General features: G+C 36.7%; 1 protein-coding gene across 3 annotated transcripts in view; it reads left to right on the top strand.

Moving 5' to 3' along the window:
- Positions 1-16,574, top strand: part of CRY1 (cryptochrome circadian regulator 1) — a 37,918-nt gene extending 21,344 nt beyond the window's left edge. The window contains exons 3-14 of one of the 3 annotated variants that reach the window (XM_049822338.1): positions 3,012-3,154; positions 4,551-4,735; positions 6,130-6,218; positions 6,872-7,012; positions 7,097-7,408; positions 9,864-10,015; positions 10,113-10,315; positions 11,122-11,223; positions 12,382-12,474; positions 13,617-13,688; positions 13,785-13,892; positions 15,909-16,574. In XM_049822338.1, coding sequence (XP_049678295.1) covers positions 3,012-3,154; positions 4,551-4,735; positions 6,130-6,218; positions 6,872-7,012; positions 7,097-7,408; positions 9,864-10,015; positions 10,113-10,315; positions 11,122-11,223; positions 12,382-12,474; positions 13,617-13,688; positions 13,785-13,888 — 1,596 coding nt within the window. In that variant the 3' untranslated portion in view covers positions 13,889-13,892; positions 15,909-16,574. The remainder of the gene's footprint in view (positions 1-3,011; positions 3,155-4,550; positions 4,736-6,129; positions 6,219-6,871; positions 7,013-7,096; positions 7,409-9,863; positions 10,016-10,112; positions 10,316-11,121; positions 11,224-12,381; positions 12,475-13,616; positions 13,689-13,784; positions 13,893-15,908) is intronic. The other 2 variants (XM_049822339.1, XM_049822340.1) reach the window with 2 other exon arrangements.
- The last annotated feature ends 513 nt before the right edge of the window (positions 16,575-17,087 follow it).

Genomic DNA, 17,087 nt, shown 5'->3' on the forward strand with positions numbered 1-17,087 from the left:
TGTAGATTGATTTTAAAAGTTTTTACAGAATGACTGGATTGAGGTGACTGAAGTGAGCAAGACTACTCGGGGAAAAAAAAATAAATATCTGTTTTTCCCAAGAGATCATCTGTTCAAGATTTTTATCCCCAAGTCTCCAACACCAAGCTGAAAACTCAACCAAAACTCACCTTTCCATCTTCATTCTTGTGCTTTAGTTATGAAATGACAACTGGATGATACTCTTGACTGGTCTTTGCTTGATTTCCCCTCAGTGAAAAATTTCCTGCAGGAACACTGTGGCATTAGTTGCTGCTTTTAACTCCCCAGATACTCAAACTTGTTATACCTACCTACCAAATTTGGTTTGATTGCATTTAAATAGGGGCAAAGATCTTGCTGTCGTGTGTGTTGCCTTCTGGATTTGAGTGACCTGTGACAAGTTTTTTTAAACACTTTAATGGCTACTTTGACAATTCCTCTTTCAGATCTTGTTACTAGGCTGATCTTTCTATGCCTAACAGCATTGGAGTGCCACGTTTTCAGAATATTAATTTTAGTGCTGAGAAGGTAATGAAAATACCTTAGTGTACATCAATCAAAAAAGAACATTCACATCTGTCTGTCTTCTGGTTCTTCAGATTACCAAAAAGTGTCTTTATCATATATTTGTTCACTGAGGGTCTTTTCAGGACATCCTCTGTCCTTGAACAAATATGAGACATTGTTGAAGCTCTTGAAGACTTCAGCTTTTGGCTGAACACTACCTGGAACATGCATCTATCTCGTATCATTAACCTCACAGCCTCTTTTGCCAGAGCGGTAGCTGTACATCAGGCACTTACAGTGCAGTGAAGGGCATATAACACAGAACCAAGCTTTTCAGATCATCCTCATTAAATGTCTCAAAGGTGAGCAATGATCCTGACTCTGAAGAACACATGTAGATGTGTTTTGGCTGGGAGAAGATAAGTAAGTAATGGTAGGAGATAGTGGAACTTCTGTAGAGCCTTGTGTCAGGAGCCCTGTCACAGGTGCCAGCATCTGTGGATTTCCTGGGAATGAATGTTTCACAACTCTTTCTTGGTAGGGCTCTCCTTTTCACAGGCTGAAGGACAATTCCTTTAAAAGGCAGAGCGCTGATCTATCTTTAACCTTGCAAAAGGCCTCAAGGATCTTTAGGCTCTTCCATTTGTGTGTGTATATAGATATAAGATAATTTATATGTGTATGTCGTACATATATATGACTTGTTTGCTTTCCTTTTTCCAGTCCTTCAGAGCAGCTCTGCTTCCCTTAAGACACTGAATTCAGTGTCCCATGTTTTCAGCAGTACTAGCTAACAGTGCTGCTGACAGCTGTTGTCATCCTCTGGAGTAGTGCATAGAAACAGAATATTTTTATCAGTAGACTTTGCAGGTCTTTGCAAAATTCTTCTATGCTTTTTGGTGGTTTTTTTTTGTTTGGTTGGGATTTTTTAAAGTAACTGGAGGATGGTGGTTCCATCTGCCTGCAGAGATGCAACTTCACTAGTAGCAGGCACCTGTTTGGTGCCTGTTGGTTAACTTGAACCAGTCAAGTTTTGGTTGGTTCTTGCCTCACTCTCTTCAATTTGTCCTGCTCTGCATCTCTAGCTCTTTACGACTGGTTTCATAAAGAAAATAGAATTGGAACAATCTCTAATTCTTTGAATGCATCAGTGTTGCTAAAAGCATCCAGCAGTATGTGCAAAGCTATTTGTGTCCATGCTTCTTCTAAGTGCCTGGCTCATGCTGATGTGATCTGTGTGTATTCACATCACATAGCACTTGTCTCAGAGTTCCTTGGCTCCCTTGGGGACGTGGCTCTGGCTCTTGGACACATTTTTTATGGTTTTCTTTTTAATATGCCAGAGGAAAGAAAGATTTAGAAAAATATCTGCTGCAACTTGTCAGACAATGGTTTTACATTATGAAATGGGAAATAAATGTTGTGTGAGTGCATAGGAGGTTGCTTGAGGATGCAGGGCCTGCTGGGTCAGTCTTGGCAAACTTACTGATTGAAGAAGCCAAGCCTTCTTTCAAAGAGCAAGCACTCCTTCTAATCGCCTGTCCTCAAGGTTGGTGTACCTGGGCTTCATCTAGGAAAGCGCTAGAGTTCAGAAGTGAAACAGCACCCTAGGTGAACAGCGTAGAATACCCCTTGTCTCTTTGGTGTAAATCCAGTTCTCTGAAATAGTCTGGCTGGTGTATTTAAATCAACTGATTAAGATTGAAGGATTAGAAAGGTATTTGAGTTTGATTGGCAGGATGGCTTTCTAGGATCATTCTCTGGGTACCCTGCCTTTTCAATTTCTTGCTGTTGCAGAAGCCTTAGCCATTAGTTGATCCCTTTCTTCACTTCTTTTCCCCCACCTGTTACTGTTGGCCTTGATAGCAGCATCTGTGACATAAAGGATATTAGACTTGAAGTTGACTTCTTTTTAGGAAGCAGATTTATTTATTTTTAATTGAGAATTTGAAGATTGTCCATTCTGGTAGGTGAGGGATAGGAATTTGGAAAAGGTAAGGAAAGTGTGTGGTATTTGGGTTGGGGTATTTTGCTGTCCCTTCCCTTGAAACTTCAGTTCTGCTGTTAAAGTTGACAGGCATATGTGAAAAGCTTTTCTGCGGAGCAAGATACTGCTACTGATCAATGTCCAGAAGATAGCCTCTGTCATCTTTTCCTTCTGTTGTCTCCTAAGGTATATGGATCCTAAAGTTAGAGCTGAGTTTTCAAAATTTGCACAGTTGTCCCATTCCTGTGTGCTCCCACAGTAATGAGACAGAGGCTTTTTTTTACACCTGATTCCTACTTAGATGCCAAAACGTTGGACTTCTTTTTTTGTGAGTCTGGGTGTCTGAATGTATTTTGAGCCTTTGCGTATCTTTGGCAACTATCCACAGGTAATAGCTGGTGTTCCGTCTTGTCCTTGTCCTTCCCGTTCTCCTTTCCCTTGCCCTCCATCAAGCAGCTGAGTTGCTGAAGGGCCACATTTTTGTTTTGTGTTGCAGGAATGGAATATTGCAAAACTTTCTATTGAATATGATTCTGAACCATTTGGGAAGGAAAGAGATGCAGCAATTAAGAAGCTGGCTAGTGAAGCTGGAGTGGAGGTCATTGTTCGAATTTCCCATACGTTATATGACCTAGACAAGTAAGTTACCATTACCTCTGATTTTAAAAAGAAAAAAAGTAAAAAAAAGTATCGATTTTATGTAGTATTTGGTTAGATATTGTGTGCTACTTTCTATGTAGAGCACTTTATAGTTAGGAAGACTACAAATCTGTTTTATGTTTCTCTTTTATCCATCCATCCAAATTTTATTACATACTGAGTAGAACTTTGCAACTCCAGAAAATGATACACAACTGTGTCTGAAGTACAGTTTTGATTCGGGGTTCTTTTGAAAATAGTGGTCATGTTAATTATCTGTCTTTTATAATGAAGTTGCTCAAACATGCCTGCGATGTCTCCCAAATATAAGATCTGTTGTTGTTTAGTTGTTTTGTTAGATTTTGTCCTTATTTCACTTGCTGTACACAAGTTAGCAGAAAGTCCTTTATTTTTCAAGAACTCTTTCCTATCAGTTATGTATCCAATAAGTAATTGGGGATTGTTGCCCTTACTTAATGTCTTGTTGGTATTTTTCCACAGATCTATTTAAATGGATTACTATTAGCTCCCTATTATAGAAACATAATCTGCAAACTATTCAGAAGTATGACTTGGCTTCTGTTAACATTGTGTATTTATTTTGGTAGATGCCTATTCTGTTAGAAGCCAATGTATGAGAGGCAGCTAGAAATATGGGAGGGAAAGGGAATTATTTACTGTTTTGAAACCAATGCCTGTTTTCTTTTTTTAACCCTAAATTGAAAATTCCTTTTCTTCCATCCCTACCCAAGCACCCCCCCAAATGAACAGTTGGTTCCATCTACCATTTTGTAAATTATTTCTTTGACGTTTTCCTGTTTCCGAGATTCTAGATATATTTAACATCACAACACAAAATATGGAAACTGTGTTTTTACAACAGTCATTGTGTATAAACTACACCTTAGTTTTTCCCCGTGTTAAGACAGTTGTAATATTGACTACTGTTCTCAATACCAGAATAGAAAAATAGATTTTATTTTTTTAAATGCAAATAGCATAGTCTTGTAGGTGACTTGGGTGTATCTTCATATGTAGCTATGATCTCCCATCTGCTTTGCTGATCTGTATTTTTCTTTGCCTTGAGCTGTCCATATTCATTACTTATTCGTTCTTGAGGGAGTTTCCTCAACCCAGGAGTGAAGAATAATTGACTTGGTTGTAAACAGTTAATTTATGTCTCCCTACTGGGGAAAAAAAGGATAGTAATAGTAAAGTTCAAACTATCTGGATTACTATGTATATCTGATTTTATATAAGATGCTAAAGGCAGCTAAGAATATATTTGTGCATGTGTATAGGTGTGTATATTTTATTTTAAAAAAATAATTATTATATACTATTCTCTGACATACATCCTTTCTTCTTTTTTTTCTTCATTTTTTTACCAATCCAGAATAATAGAATTAAATGGAGGACAGCCTCCTCTTACTTACAAGCGATTCCAGACCTTAATTAGCAGAATGGAACCACTGGAGATGCCAGTGGAGACTATAACCCCAGAAGTAATGGAAAAATGTACTACTCCAGTTTCTGATGACCATGACGAGAAATACGGTGTCCCATCACTTGAAGAGCTAGGTATGTTCTAAGATTGCTTTGACATTGTGAAACAAGTGAGATATAATCTGTCACTAAAAGCATAACACTCTAAATAACCATGAGAAAGGTTCTACTTATGGTTAATTGCTTAACTGATGCCAATTATGAGATACAAAAGGAACAAAAAAGGATAATAAACTCTGTAAGTTTTAGTTGTTTTCTTTTAAATGGGATGTCAGATCAAACTACACTAAGTACTGTTTGGCATCTTGTAATAGAGCGTAGCCATTTTCCCGTGGTACCAAATAGTCATTAAGGTATCAATAGTCTTTGATACTTCATTTTGTATTAAAAGCATCTGGTGTCTTTGTGCTTCAGATCATTAATCTGTCATTTTTACAAATTAATAAAAAAAACCCCTGTAGCGTTGCAATGCCAAAAAAAGATAGTAATAAGGCAAATAATTATTTTAGAAGCTTCTTAGGTTGGGGTGAGGGGCAGAAAAGTCTTACGTGTCTATAATTTTAAGAAATACTATCAAGTTATTGTCCTGTGAATCCCTCTTCCCCTTTTCTTGTTCCCCCCACCATGAAATACAAGCAAATGTGGTGTGACCTCCAAATTGCTAACAAAAGGGTCTGGACAGATTTTGGCTAACCTCTGGCTGCTCTGTCTAGTCCATTTGAACTCTTCATACAACAGGCCTTGCTTTTAAAGCCTTCTTAAGAAGAGAAGATCTTTCCATACAGTGGTTAAACTACAGGCAGACATGTTGTCTTGTGCACCTGGTGAACAATCTTGGGGGAGGTGTGGGGGTGTAGAAGAAATCTTGTTACCTTCTTTTCATCTTTCTTTTGCAACTCAAGTATGTGTTTGTCATCAGACTGACAATAATGCCCATCTGTTATTTAAGTCAAGGTTAATGAAACCTAGGAATGTTCTGAAGATGGCACTCATGCTTTTAACTTGATAGAAGTTTTTAAATGTTCTGTAGATTACAATAGCAATTGTTGCTTCTTAGTCGTAATTTCAAAAAAAAAGAAAAAAAAGTTGTGGTTTTGGGATAGCCTACGTATTGCAGAGCTGAGAACTTGAAAATAATTTGAAAAACGATAGAAAGGTCACATTGTGCAAAAAAAAAAAAACCCAAAAGAAGTGGAATTGAAGTAAGACCATTCAGCATGTAAAGCTTGTAATGTAAATTAATATAAATGTAAAAGTAAAAAGTGGATTTTGCTGCAAGTTAGAGGTATTGAATGTGCTTTGATAAGACTTGGTTGCATACTGTTTTAAAACTTGTACTTTTGCTGTGTGTCCAACTTAGGGTTATTCTCAAGATACAATAAAATGTAGTCAAGTATCAACATGCTAGAATTTTGTTGATCTACAGTATAAGCAAACAAGGAATTTCCTTGTTTCAATTTGTTTTTCAGGTTTTGACACAGATGGTCTGCCTTCTGCAGTATGGCCAGGGGGAGAAACAGAAGCTCTCACGCGGTTGGAAAGACATTTAGAACGAAAGGTATGTTTCAAATCTTTGCAAGTTTGACATATCTGGGAAATGTAGTTGTTCTTTGCAATGAAATGTGAAAGGAATTGGGCAAGTCATTTAAGTGAGAGAAAAAATAAAAAATGCAAACTTCAACTCAGGGCCTTGATAAAATTATATAAATCAAATTGCTGTTTCTTACTTTTAAAAGGAGATAGGTTGTCTTTAATTTGAATTTTAGAGAAAGTCTGTATACTATATACTATAGAGTCTTTACTTTAGAGAGTTTAGTCTATATACTTTAGAGAAAGTAGTATACTATTTTCTGCTCCAAAAAATGTAATTGTTTTTTCTTTGGAGGTAATTCTACTTGAAACATACTTCTTGGAACTCTGAAGGGGAATTCCTCTAAAAGCTAACATATTGCTAGTTGTCTAGGTTTCCCGGTATTTAAAAGGAAGGGATAGGTAGTTCTAGAAGGCAGTACGTGCCTTCTGCATTGAGATAAATCGCCTTCTAGAGATTCCTCTGATTCAAAAGGAACCCCTAGATGTCGTAGCTAACATGATCATCTGTCAAATGTCTGGATTCAGTTATAGGCAGTGAGTGATTTCTCCCTTTATGTTGCTACCTAGCCTGTAGTCTGATATTGCTGTGTGGTTTGTTTTTGGTTTTGTTCTTTTAAGGCTTGGGTAGCAAACTTTGAAAGACCACGAATGAATGCAAATTCCCTTCTGGCAAGCCCTACAGGGCTTAGTCCCTACCTCCGCTTTGGCTGTTTGTCCTGTCGTCTCTTTTATTTCAAGTTAACGGATCTGTACAAAAAGGTATGATTTCTCAGCTACACATCTTAGATGCCATGATTTTTGCCTACTTCTTTGCCTAATAAAGTATTTTCCTTTAATGATCAGGTAAAAAAGAACAGCTCCCCTCCCCTCTCCCTCTATGGCCAGCTGTTATGGCGTGAATTTTTCTACACAGCAGCGACTAACAATCCACGGTTTGATAAAATGGAGGGGAATCCTATCTGTGTACAAATTCCATGGGATAAGAATCCTGAGGCTTTGGCCAAATGGGCAGAAGGCAGGACAGGTTTCCCTTGGATTGATGCGATTATGACGCAGCTTCGTCAAGAAGGTTGGATTCATCATTTAGCCCGGCATGCTGTAGCATGCTTTTTGACTCGAGGTGACCTCTGGATTAGCTGGGAAGAAGGAATGAAGGTATTGTTTCTTACTCTTGAATTTCTTAAAGTGCCTGTTAAAGTTTCAATTAGTTATTCTAGAGTTGTTACTGTGTGGTGTAAGTTGAATTTTAAACCTTAAATGAAAATGAAATCGCTTCTGATAAACCCGTGGTGCTGAAGTTTTGCCTGTGCAATGCCCCCTTTTATTGGAATATTAGAGTTTCTTGTAGTCAAAATAGGTCTGCAGTTCTTTTTAAATTTGAGATTTCTTCCTAAATTTTGGCAAATAAACATGGATTACTCTTGTAATTGAAACTTCATTCCAGTCCTGCTGTGTGAACAGTTTCTGTTCACATCTTGCATCTGCTTCCCTGTGAAGGGAAAGCACCACAGAAATTAAAGGGAGAAGAGTAAAAGCTGAGAATGTCCTTTCAGCAGTTTCTGTCCTTTTTTCCAACGATAGAAGTGTGAGTATGGACAACATGGTTTGGCTGAAGTTTCAGTGCAATTCATTTCTATGCAAGTATCCAAGAGATGCTGAAGATCAAATTAGAAATTTCAGTCTTTTAAAGAAAATCTCAGCCTTTGAATCAGTTTTATACTTTCAGAAGGGTATCACATCTTTTACTGAGCAATCATAATTAATTAAAAATAGTTTTTTAGCAAGTAATTTCTTTTTGAGATTTCAAAACTATCAGGATTATGACCTCATTTATATATGTATACAATTTTACAAAATTTCACCTTTCTTAACAAATCAGTTCTAAGCAAACACCTTTTCTTTAAAAAAAAAAAAGTCTTGGTTACAAAACAACATAAGCTGCTTTAGGAATTTTCCTTTTACAGTTCATAGATAAAGACATTGAAGATGCACATACATAAGTAATTCAGCCAAACAACAAAGATGTATATTACAGATAAATGCCAACTTGTTCTTACTTTTGAAATAATACAGAGATGTGGAGGGCCCAGACTTGTGCGGTGGAAGCATGTTTAATTCATACATCCATAGCTAGCAAAAGTTAATCTGGCCTTCCATGGTGCTGTTCTTTCCTAAGTCTTATTATATGGCAGCATCTAGTGGAACAGTTGTGTGCTAACACTTAATGTTCATCTAGAGATCTTGTAACTTTATTAGTCACCTTCTATTTAAAATGTTTTTTTAAAAGTGTTTTAAGATAAATCTTATTTTTTCAAAACAGCCTTTTCTTTATTTCCAAATAGTTGCAGATATTTAGACAAAGATACTTTTGTAACACTTATTCAGTGTATGCTGTAGAATGAATGCCTTATTGAATATGTGCAGAGAGATATCCTTGTTTAATGGTATTACCTTATTTAGAATTCATATTCAAATAATATTAGTTGAAGATGGGTGGCAGTAGTAAGATGTTAAGTTTTAGTGTTGGCTTGAAGAAAGGTGATGGTTTCTTTGGAACATTTGGAGATGATGCAAGTTTGAAAGGAAAACCAGAACTTTCAAAAATATGTACTAAGTATCTGTTTTGAAAACTACTTCTCAGTGCACCCTTTTTACAAAAGGTACTTGAATGTTCTCCTTCGAAGAATAAGGCTTCTCTTTATTTGTTGTTCGCCTGTATTGCTAGTAATCTGACTGAGCAGAGAAACTTCTTTTTATACAAGTTAGCATTGTCTGTGTTAATAATGAAAAAACAATCAATGCTGGCAACTTTAATGTTTTGCAACTGTTGAGCTCCAGATTTAAAGTAAAACCTTCATAAATCTTCAATTTCCTCATGGGTTATTTTTTATATAATAGGGGTAGCAATTACCAGAGAAGACTTTTTGTTTTCAGACCAGAGTTCATTATCTGTCCCACTGTTCTTTAGCATGCTTGGTGGTTCATATACCTCCAGGAATTTAAGTGTGCATCCTCAAAACTGTGACTTACTAGATTAACTGTTGGCCTTCAAGAATACAACTTCTGAATGTTTTTGATATCCTGAAGTCTTGAATTCTCCTCGTGGGACTCCTTGCATAGTGGAAGGGGCTGCGCAAGTTGAGATATTCAGACCAACAGTTTGAGTTTGAAATGTGCTTTGTATGTTCTCTGTTTTCTGGAAGTTTGCAAAACTTACTCAGTGGTAATGTGATGAAGCAACACTTTGAAAGGAACAAATGCCACTTGCAAGAAGTCAGGCTCCAGCCATCCTTTGGGGATTTATTTTTTTTAATGATGTATTTATGCAAGAATGTGTAACTTTTTGGTTGTAGCTTTGAGATGTCTACAAGGTTTTTTACACGGTAAAAGCCAGAGAGGCTATCACATTTTTCCTGAGTTTGGTGTTTAGGTAAGTATTTGCAATTGCATACTGAGCATTCTGTGAATGTTGCCAGATAAGAAAGAGTGTTGCTATGTTGAAGAGCTGGGTTTCTGCTGCTGAAATCAGAAACTTGGAACAATTCCTGAAAAAGTAGATGTCTCGAAGGTGTGCCATGTTCAGACTAACTTGTTGCTTTAATTTCTTAAGGTCTTTGAAGAGCTCTTACTTGACGCAGATTGGAGTGTGAATGCTGGAAGCTGGATGTGGCTATCCTGTAGTTCCTTCTTCCAGCAGTTTTTTCACTGCTACTGTCCAGTGGGTTTTGGCAGAAGAACTGACCCAAATGGGGATTATATCAGGTAACTCACAATCCAGAAGTTTCAGTGATTCCTGGATGTTGCTTAAACTGTCAAGTGGCTTTATACTCAAAATGACCTTTTAATATTTTTTTTTAAGACGTTATTTGCCAGTACTTAGAGGTTTCCCTGCAAAATACATCTATGATCCGTGGAATGCCCCAGAGAGCGTCCAGAAGGCTGCAAAATGTATGATAGGAGTTAATTATCCCAAACCAATGGTAAATCATGCAGAGGCAAGCCGTCTGAATATTGAGAGGATGAAACAAATCTACCAGCAGCTTTCACGATACAGAGGACTGGGTATGGTTATAGGCTATTGGCTTTATTTATTTGAAAACTTCTCTCACCTTCTAGCAATTAGTAATTTTGTCCCATAGCAGTGGTGTAATCAGGTGTGAGCTCAGTGTGGTGACCAGGGTTGTGTATCCAAATAAATTAAAAAATTAGATGTAATCAAGAAAGGGAAGAAAGGGTTGAGTGGAGTGCCTCTTTCCAAATCTTACCTGGAAAATTTTTTCTGTGGGTTTTTGGAAGTTTTTTTTGTTAAACTGGGTCTTCTGTATGTTCTGATACTCTTGTACAGATAGATTTTAATACCAGTGATTAGAAAATTAATGTGGTTCATATCTTAAATCATACTGTATTTGCACTTGCAAATGCTGTTGCTCAAAGAGAGACCAATGCAACCTCTGGTAGCATTCTTCCTATTTAGAAAAGACCATCCCCTTTGCTCCAAGAGGTAAACTACATGTGCTTGTATTGCTGAGGAAGGTGTAAGCAGTCAGTATGTTCAGATACTGGATATTGAATCATTGCATTCTACTTCAATGGAAAATAGCGAATACCTGTAACTAATGAATATTGGAAAAGTTATGCAGAACATTATGTAGAAAAAGCTTGTTAAATAATTGTGAACTAAAATTACTTGGCAAGATCCCAGAAGTAGGCAAGGTAGCGAGATGTTCTCCTGTTATAAAGGTAAACCCGTCAGGATGAGGCTGGAGAATTGGCTATCATGAGGAAGAAAGCATGCTACACTTAAATCCCCCCCCCCCCCCCCCCCCAGTCTTTTTTTTTATGGCTATATGTTTTACTTCTTTGCTTAGGTCTTCTTGCAACAGTGCCTTCTAATCCAAATGGAAACGGAAATGGTGGCCTAATGGGCTATTCACCAGGAGAAAGCATTTCTGGTTGTGGTAGTACAGGAGGTCAGTCAAATTCTTTCAATACATAGAATTATTGGAACTGAACTGCATGAACTTTTTATAATGCCCTTAGCATTACATATTATAAGAAAGAACTGTTTTCACAAGACAGTTTTCAGTGCAAGTCACAAACACTTTCAAATCTATTCACTAAGTTTGGTAGTATTTGTGTATAGATATCTTTAGATATTTTTTATCTCAAACGTGTAAGAATTTTTTAACATGCTTTTTTCTGTCTGAAAATTACTTACTAATGTGAATCAAACAGTTTGATTTCAGAAGCATTTGATTGTGATTTTCTTCTTGAAGTCTACAAGTGTCCTGATATTTGTGATGAGTGATTTGTGAATTTTCAAGTCAGAACTGTTAATTTTTAAAGTTTTCTAATGCTGGCATTAGATTGCTTACTGAAATTTAATTTTACCATAATGTCAACAATAATATGGTGGACAGTGTCTGAAAGAATTTAATATAGGATTTATACAGTTTTGATGAAAATTGGACTATTAAAATTCTTATTGTAACATACGAAGAGTAGCATTAACTAGTTGCTAAGAGAAAAATAATAACAGTATTAACATTGTGTAAATCCATAGTGCATCAACTTCTCAAATACTACATACACCTTGGACTCCTCATTGTAAAAGGATACAGCAGAACTGGAAATTTACTGGTTTTGTTCTCCTTAGGCTTTAGTCAAGCTTAGAAGCAGACTGTGGAGGAAGATGGACCTTATTCTCAGCCAGTATAGTTCCTCTCGAAGAATTAAAGTCTAGATCCCTTAAAGCTGGGTGCTTGAGCTTTTATTTCTTTTTAAGTTCAGAGATTTAGAAGACAGGAAGGGCTTAGTTTAAAAAATTAACATTATGTGCAGTCTTTTCTCCTTAAAATGTATGCATAAATACTTAAGTGTATACATGTACTTACACTTTTCACATCAAAAATGTATTCATTTTGTAGAAGGTTACTCTGTATTCATCTGAATTTGGAAAGACTAAAGCATTAGAGCTTTGGACATGTTCTGAGGTGGTTTGGGGGGGGTGGGGAACAAACCACAGTCAAAGCTCCTCTCTTGAAGAGGGGGAAAAACCCCAACATTTTAAACTCCAGAACTGGAATTGTATCTTCTGTTATGTTTAAGTCTTTTTCCTGCCTCTCTAGGAGCTCAGCTGGGAACTGGTGATGGTCATACAGTTGTTCAGCCATGTGCCCTGGGAGACTCTCATACAGGAGCAAGTGGAATTCAGCAGCAAGGTATTATGGCAGTGCCTGTCTGTAGAGGATCTCCAAATCCTTGCAACTATGGAAAAACAGACAAAACATCAAAATAACATGGATAGATTTTTGGTGACAGCTGCTGTCTACAACTTGAACTGGCCTTGTTTCTGTTCTTGAAACATAAAAGTTATTTCTTATAGTGAACTTGCTTGTCTTGTCACTTTTATCTCTAAAATACTCTTCTAGAATGATATTTGTATGTTTTGAGTGGGAGGGATCACAAGTGTGACTAAACAAAAATTAATAAACATTTTCCTAGGTTACTTTAAATGAAAGACACTGAAAGAAAAAAGTTCACTTTGTGTATTTGATAGCAAAACTTGCACGTCATCTTTTCCCTGATTTCACTACCACTCTTTCCATATATAATCAATTTCCACAGTTTTGTGTGGATATTCTCATATTGTGGAGGCAAATTTTTGTTACAGTAACTATACAGAAGTTTAAGCTGTGGTTTGTGATAGATCAAAGTTGCAATCAAATTTAGCACAACTGTTTGTTTCTTTGCAGTGCTAACAGGTTGTGTGTTTACTGATCATGAAAGACTGTAATATGAGTTTTATTTAAGCATCCAGAACATAACACAACTGACCAGAAAAAGAAACCTTGCAACTGCTTTTGCTAATTTGCACTTTTCATGCAGGGCGCTCAGTGTCAAGGTGGATAGTCTACATGAACCAGAAAATAGTCTGCATCTTTCTTTTACTTTTTTTTTTTCCCACAGCTTAGTTATGCTAAGGATTCGCTAGTATTGCTATAAAAGAATAATAAAATGGATGAAGAGACTTGGCAGAACAAATGTTAATTTATAACGACTTGGAATTAAAGTGTTTGGATATACAAACATTCTGCTTGTTGCAAATATAACGCATGAACATGTATGCACTTAATGTTGTTCACTGCGTGGATAAGTGCATATATATTTAACTGCTGTAGACTGCCATGAAGCCTTTTTTTTTTATAAGAACTCTTCTGCATTCAGTATGGTTTCTGGCAGGATTTTTCTTGATAATGGAAAATAATTCAATTGGCTCCTTTTTGTTGTTGTAAAGAATGTAGTTGTACACTTGCTTGCAGTTCTAAATTTTATTTAATAAATATCTACTGTATCTGAACAGGTTACTGTCAAGCAAGTAGTATCTCACACTATGCTCATGGAGACAATCAGCAATCACACTTATTGCAAGCAGGTAATTTAAAGAACAACAAAAAAAACTGAAAAGCTTTTCCTGAATATATAAAGGTGCAATAGAATCTTAATGTAAATACTGGTTTTAAATTATCAGGAAGAACGGCCCTTGGTACTGGCATTAGTGCAGGGAAACGCCCAAATCCAGAAGAAGAAACTCAGAGCGTTGGACCAAAAGTCCAGCGACAGAGCACAAATTAAACTGGTAAGATCTGAGACACCTTAAAGTTACCCTGTTAATGAATAAATTCCTGTACAGATTTTGTGTCTATGATAACATTCACATCACTGCAATACGAAAGATCCTGAATTACTGCTGTAAATATTTCAGTTCCCGGTACTGTACAAACAATACAAAATCTTGGCTCTAGAGAGTTTACAAAGTATGAGATACGAAGTAGTTATAAAAATAGAACCAGACCGAAGATTATCAGACAGAGATCAAGGTGTTAAAGAAAGGGAGATGGATAAACTGTCGTTTCACTTATTAGCAGAGCTGCTTATGTAGCTTCAGTTACTCTCTGCTCCCACATCTCATCTTAAGTTGTGCCAGCAGCACTGTTTGTGTGAATGTATGGTGACCTGAATCAGAAGACTAACACAACTTAAAAGGAAAGGCTCAGGGCCTGGATTAGAGTTATAGACATGCAAGTGGACTAAGCAGAACATGTTTAAGAGACTGCAGAAAACCTGCAAAATGCTGATGTAGTTAATTGCATGTAAAGATGTAGGGACAACAAAGATTTGAAGACTTGAGCGTTTGTCATTGGTCTGTAACCGAAGCAGGATGCTCAGAAGTTTGTCAAGAAAAGCTGTGGTGAAAAGTACTTGAATTTGGAGAAGGAGGCATTGCTAGATAGGTATACATGAACAGGTGTGAAGATGTGTAGAGAGAAGTAGTAAATTGAAGAAAGAGTTTGATGTGTGTGAAATCATCAAAACAGAGAAGGTAACTGGATTTTGTGTTTTGGATGAAGTTACTTAGGAGCAGGGTAGAGAAAAGAGAAGGCCAAAGATGTTATATCCCTTCCCCCAGTGAGCTTGATTTGAAAGGAATAAGGAAGATGACTTGAAAGACAAGAGTAATTAGGAGGAAATCCAAGGAACAGAGGGCTGTCTGAAACAAGAGGGGGCAAGATTTCAAGACCAGGAATGTAGCTGCATAGACTAAAGGCAATTGAGATGTCATTCCATCCTTATCTTTTACAAAAAACAAATTAAGAGTTGGTCCTTATGGAGTTTGAAGAGTAAGAATAGCACACAGGAGAGATAATAGCACATGGAAAGACTTTGAAGGAATTGGAAGATGGAGATTGATACAGCAAGCATAGAAGATGTATTCAGCATCTCTAGAGATAAAAAGGGAAATTCAGTCCACTTCATTTGGATTTGACAACAAGATCTAATTTTGCTTGTTATGTGGTGTCAGCACTTTGACAAAGTTATTGTGGTGCATTATGAACAATTGTGTTGTACTGATTTGATTCGGTGAAGAACCGCAGCATTGTTTCCATAATGCCTGTCACTTGAAGTAAGCTGAGACCTTAGCGATTGATCCATCTGCTATTTTCTCATGTACTGGAAGCACTGTAAACTGTGCTTCTGTATTCTCAAACTGATTTCTGGTACTCGGATGGGCCTGAGTGGAACATAATTCCAAGAGAGTCCATGTTTCAGTAGCTGTCTAATCCTTAGTATGTGTAGATTCATTCAGCATCCATGTTTTGTATTGCAGAATTCCTTAGGTGCTCGTGTCTGTGTAGAAGAAGTGCCTGCAGAGCGAACGTCTGGTTCCTGTCTAAGCTCTTTTTCAATTGAGAGACAGGTTGGAGGGGTTTCTAGTTTGGCAGAGAAGACTGATTTTGTTAGGGGTGTTCAAAGCATGCTGCAAAAGCATTATAGTCAAATACAAAAATCAGTCAAGTTCATACTCAAAAACACTGCTGGCAAAAGGATGTGCGCCTTCTGAATAGTAGTAAAGTATGGAGGCTGTTGGGTTTCTCTCTTTTTTTTCTTTTTCTTTTTTTTCCCTTCCTTCCCCTTTTAGCCTCTAAGGAGTAAGAAATAAGAATTCTGAGTGTTTGGGCCAATACAAATGGGGTCAGGGCTTCCTGCACTGAGAAGGGGGAAAAGAATATTGGTCCCTTGATTATTTCCGCCGCCTTCTTCAAAGACTCAGGACAAACTGCTTAAGAATAATTTGTTTTCTTTTTTCTTGCAGCGCTATTGGAAGAGAAGATACCACTCAACACACAGGACAAAATTCGTGCTACTCTGTATTGGAACTAAAGTGTTGTGAGAGTACATGTACTAAAATGATGTACTTTTTCATAAATTATTTTCAAATTTTTCTCAGTTGTTGTAAACAAGTCCGATTTTTGGAATGCATTCTTTCTAACTGGCATTTCTATGGTTTTTAACTTTTTAATGACTCTTTCACAAAGGGCAAATTGAGTTTTGTATATAAAGTATTTGGTGAAGAATTTGCTAACTTAATGTAAATACAAACATTCATGGTTAGTGATAGACCCATCGATATATTTTTGATAATCTTTCATGTATATGGTAGTAGGAAAAGCTGTAGTGATGTTCTGTAAAATGGATGGACATAGAAGGTTTTGAAGTTTTAAAATTGTTATTATTTTTAGATTCCAGAACTTGACCTCTGTATGATCAACTTCATATTTTCATATTATAAGTGCTTAGGACTGTGTCTAATCAAATACGGTAGAGTTGTAACCTTTATTAATCACATCTGTATATAAGTCATATGCCAATTTTTTGTCAAGCTGTAAAATTTTCATGTGTATGTCCAGTCCTTGTATTTCCCAGTTGCCTTGTTCAGTAATGACATACCTTGTTAATAAAACAAAATTGTATATATAGATACCTATGTCTGTCTTTTGTGTATGCTATTGCTCTGGTATGTATTTCCAAACAAAACTGTTTCAGGAAAAAGAGGAAATACAATTTTTGGACTTGATCTGGAAGCAACAAATAGTGAACTATATTACCTTCTTACCGTCAAATGTCTTTCACCAATGTATTAAGTGTTTCTTCAAAATCTAGGGGGTCTTTTTTTGCTGTAATTCCAACTTGCCTGATAGCCTGGTAGTCTTTTGTGTACTGCAGCTAATTTGCTGCTCTTGGAGGATGTTGATTTCTAAAAACAGGTAGAGTTTGCTGACTACTCAGTCAATACTGTCTCAAATGTTTAGGTAAGTTGTATGTAAATGTTTTTTCAGACCATTAAGATCTCTGAAGAAGCAGTCTGAATTACTCCATTTACATATAACTAGGTCAGTTACCTACTTGAGTGCATGCACAAATCTATTCTCATGTGGGAGGAGTGAATTATTATCTTGTTCTTAGTATCACATGAGTGACTTCAGTCATGGGG

The sequence above is a fragment of the Accipiter gentilis genome, chromosome 18, assembly GCF_929443795.1.
Source record: "Accipiter gentilis chromosome 18, bAccGen1.1, whole genome shotgun sequence".
Lineage (NCBI taxonomy): Eukaryota > Metazoa > Chordata > Aves > Accipitriformes > Accipitridae > Astur > Astur gentilis.